This window comes from Poecilia latipinna, unplaced genomic scaffold (genome assembly GCF_001443285.1).
Source record: "Poecilia latipinna isolate Pla-1442-1.1 unplaced genomic scaffold, P_latipinna-1.0 Scaffold1554, whole genome shotgun sequence".
NCBI classification, from domain to species: Eukaryota; Metazoa; Chordata; class Actinopteri; order Cyprinodontiformes; family Poeciliidae; genus Poecilia; species Poecilia latipinna.
Window position 1 is genome coordinate 146,672 of NW_015114170.1, and position 3,722 is coordinate 150,393.

Sequence of the window (3,722 nt, forward strand, 5' to 3'; positions counted from 1 at the left end):
CACACACACCCAGAGTTGTGGTCAGTGAACAGAAAAACAATCCCCGCTCTGACCAGCCAAGCCTGAGCTTCCTGAAGAGGGATGGAGCAACGCTCCGAAACTCTGGATCGATCCGACTCAGTCAAGCTCCGATGCTCAGTGTGTGTGTGTGTGTGTGTCAGAGAAACAGAGACCTGCTGTGTCTCCTTTCTCTCAAACTTCATCCAGTTTTCAGGATTTCTGCCTCGTCTGAATGCATCCACTGCTCTTCCCCTCCTCAGCTGACATGAACTTCAGTCACCAGGCGACGAATCCGACTTCTTCTCTGCAGCCTGAACGGCCCGTTCCGATCGTTTCATCCAAAGAAATCCAGTCTGTCCCGCTTCCCTTTGTGGAACTACAACATGGTATCCAACAGTTGTCAAACGGTCATATCACATCTTATCTGATGTTTTCATCAGTGTGAGAAATGTGTCATAATTCTGCAGCAGACGGTAAATCTGGACGTAAATGATGTCTGATAATAACGAAGAGGTGAAAGAAGTCAGTCGACGCATCACATCCCAACCAACCGCTCCGGGTCCAACTCCACATCCAAACAGAACCGGGTCAGAACCGGGTCAGAGGCTGCAGCTCCACTAAAGGCTGTTGCTGTTGGCGGTTAGCTTTCTATCAGCTGCCTTCATCTGCTGACCGTGCCGTCGCTCTCAGCGACTTTACAATCCATCCAGAGACGGCGGCCATCTTTACAACCGTAAACAGAGCGCTGCGGCGGCCATCTTTACAACCGTAAACAGAGCACTGTGGCGGCCATCTTTACAACCGTAAACAGAGCGCTGCGGCGGCCATCTTTACAACCGTAAACAGAGCGCTGCGGCGGCCATCTTTATGACCTTAGACAAAGCGCTGCTGGGGGCCATCTTTGTTCTTCTTCTTGGGTGGCTTTGGGAACAGAAACCATTCAGAAGAATATCTGATTTCAGCCAAAAAAAGCATCATAACTTGTTCCTCCAACAGTTTTGACAGAAGTTGTACAATCTTTAGTTCTCTTTTAGGATAAAAAGGTAAAATAAAGTTTCATGCTCTGGTGCCAACAAATCAGATTTGTTAAAGTTTCAGTATTCCAAAATACTTGCTTAATGTTGTGACGGACATTTTCTTGCAAGCATCATTGAAATGCTTACTCTGATCTTTATTGAAGATTATTCAATAAAGATTTATTGATTGTAGTATAATTTACTCATATTTATAAAGTCATTGTAACAGGAAATATTAGAATAGATCTTATTTATTCTAATCAGATACATAATCATTTCATTAGATGCTCTTATTGAAGAAAATTAATTGTAAACTTTTTACAAAACTGTTTTTTCTGGAGAATCTTATTTTAATCTTATAGAAATTATTTATAGGAGGCTTATTTCTGCTTCTCTGCAGCAAGACGGATGGTTGGATGGATGGATGGTTGGTTGGATGGATGGATGGATGGATGGATGGTTGGCTGGATGGATGGATGGATGGATGGTTGGTTGGATGGATGGATGGATGGATGGATGGATGGATGGTGGGATGGATGGATGGATGGATGGACGGACGGTTGGTTGGATGGATGGTGGGATGGATGGATGGATGGTTGGCTGGATGGATGGATGGTTGGATGGATGGATGGATGGTTAGATGGATGGATGGATGATGGTTGGATGGTGGGATGGATGGATGGATGGTTGGATGGATGGACGGACGGTTGGTTGGATGGATGGTTGGATGGATGGATGGACGGGGATCCGTTGAGCCTACCTCCTCCAGATGAGAAGCCCCGCCCCCATGGACAACAGCATGATGAGCGCAGCCACCGACACGATGACGATGATCACCACTGGGTTCTGTTCGCTGGACGCCAGGGCTACTAGAACCAGTCAGAACACACAGAACCGGTCAGAACCAGTCAAACCATGCACTCTGCTGAAGTCAAACACGGCTTAAAGTTTGTCTTCCAGACAATTTCTAAAACATAAATATCAATAATCGATTAATCATGAACAATCCGATTAATCGTTTCAGCCCAACGATTATAACACATCTGGAGATTGATGGAAGGAGAAACGGGCATCACAGTAATAATGATGGTCAGAACTGGAGTTGTAGTTTACAGGACAGTTTTTCACATTTATCCACACTAGATTCACCACAGGCAGCTTTTAAATCCCTCTGTGTGGTGCCGGGCCGATAGGTCTCCATGCTGGTTTCTGTAAAACCTTTTTAATAAAATACGTTTTGATTTTGGCTGAGTAGAACGTGAGGACTCACACTCGCCCAGAGTCTGCAGCTCCAGCGGCGCGCTGAACGCTCCGTAGTCAATGGGAGGAGGAGCGGAAGAGGAGGAGGAAGAAGAGGAGGCAGATGTAGAAGAGGTCGATGAGAGAGGAGAAGACGACAAGGACGAGGACGGAGCCGGAGTCAAGAAGGGACGGATGAGGAAGACGTAGGTGGTTCCAGGTTTCAGGTTGTTGACGATAATCCGAGTGGCGGCCGTCTTCACCGTGGAATAACTCTGGTCCTTCTGGTCCTGAAGGGACAGGGGGACAGTATGAGGACATGATGGAGGGACAGGGGGACAGCATGAGGACATGATGGAGGGACAGGGGGACAGTATGAGGACATGATGGAGGGACAGGGGGACAGCATGAGGACATGATGGAGGGACAGAACAGATTTTTTTGTATTTTTTAATCCAGAGGTTCAGTTTGGTTCTGGTCGGATCCAGAGGTTCAGTTTGGTTCTGGTCGGGTCCAGAGGTTCAGTTTGGGTCGGGTCCAGAGGTTCAGTTTGGGTCGGGTCGGTTACCTTCTCGTAGTACTTGACCTCGTACTCGGTGTGGCTGCTGTTTGGGTTCGGCGGTTCCCTCCACACCAGCGTGACGCTCTTCTCCTCGACCTTCTCCGCTCGCAGCTCGCTGATCAGAGACGGAGCTGCAGAAGAAGAGGAGTGGATCAGAACCACCAGCTGGGCCCAGAGTACCTGTGAGGTTCTAGTGTCGGACCCGGCCCGTTCCACCACATAAGCCAGAATGTTCTGAACTAAGCTAAACGAGCAGCTAATGACGCCGCTCACAGCAAACAACCTGATTACAGATGGCAACGCAACAGGATGCAACTCACAAGCTCCGCCCCCACAAGCTCCACCCAACCCCAAAGCTCCGCCCCAACCCCAAAGCCCCGCCCCTCCCAACCCCGAAGCTCCGCCCCTCGCAAGCTCTGTCCCAACCCCAAAGCTCCAATTTCTGTAACATAGTTACTGGATTGTGTTATTAAAATACTGTAAGTGTGTTACAGTACGATACCGTGTCTAACAATTCTCTGGGTTCCTACTGGTTTAAACCAGGCCGTCTCCCTGACTCTGGGCTCAGCTCTCAGTCGGATCAGAACCGACCCGCATCGCTGTCTCCTTACCAGAGCAGACAGTCATACGTAGTAGTAGATCCCCCCCTCCCCGCTGCACTCAGGGGACCCAGCGGTTCCCTGATGGGGGCTGGAGGAAACTTCCCTGTTCCACACACACACACACACACACACACACACACACACACACACACACACACACAACTGCCACAGAGTGTGAAGAAGAGATGGGGAGGAGTGCGAGAGAATTAGGTGGCAGTGATTGAGAGCAGTGTGTGTGCGTTTGTTTGTAATACCTTGTGGGGACAATTTTCCTGACATATACTACGTTGTGGGGACCGGAGC

The 3,722-nt window shown here is 48.9% G+C and overlaps 1 protein-coding gene across 1 annotated transcript in view; it reads right to left on the reverse strand.

Annotated features, from left to right (window-relative positions):
- Nucleotides 1-3,255, reverse strand: part of epha10 (EPH receptor A10) — a gene marked incomplete at its 5' end in the record, with an annotated part of 17,488 nt that extends 14,233 nt beyond the window's left edge. Inside the window, 3 exons of the mRNA XM_015058609.1 lie at nucleotides 1,777-1,885; nucleotides 2,287-2,545; nucleotides 2,824-3,255. Coding sequence (XP_014914095.1) covers nucleotides 1,777-1,885; nucleotides 2,287-2,545; nucleotides 2,824-3,255 — 800 coding nt within the window. The remainder of the gene's footprint in view (nucleotides 1-1,776; nucleotides 1,886-2,286; nucleotides 2,546-2,823) is intronic.
- Between the last annotated feature and the right edge of the window lie 467 nt (nucleotides 3,256-3,722).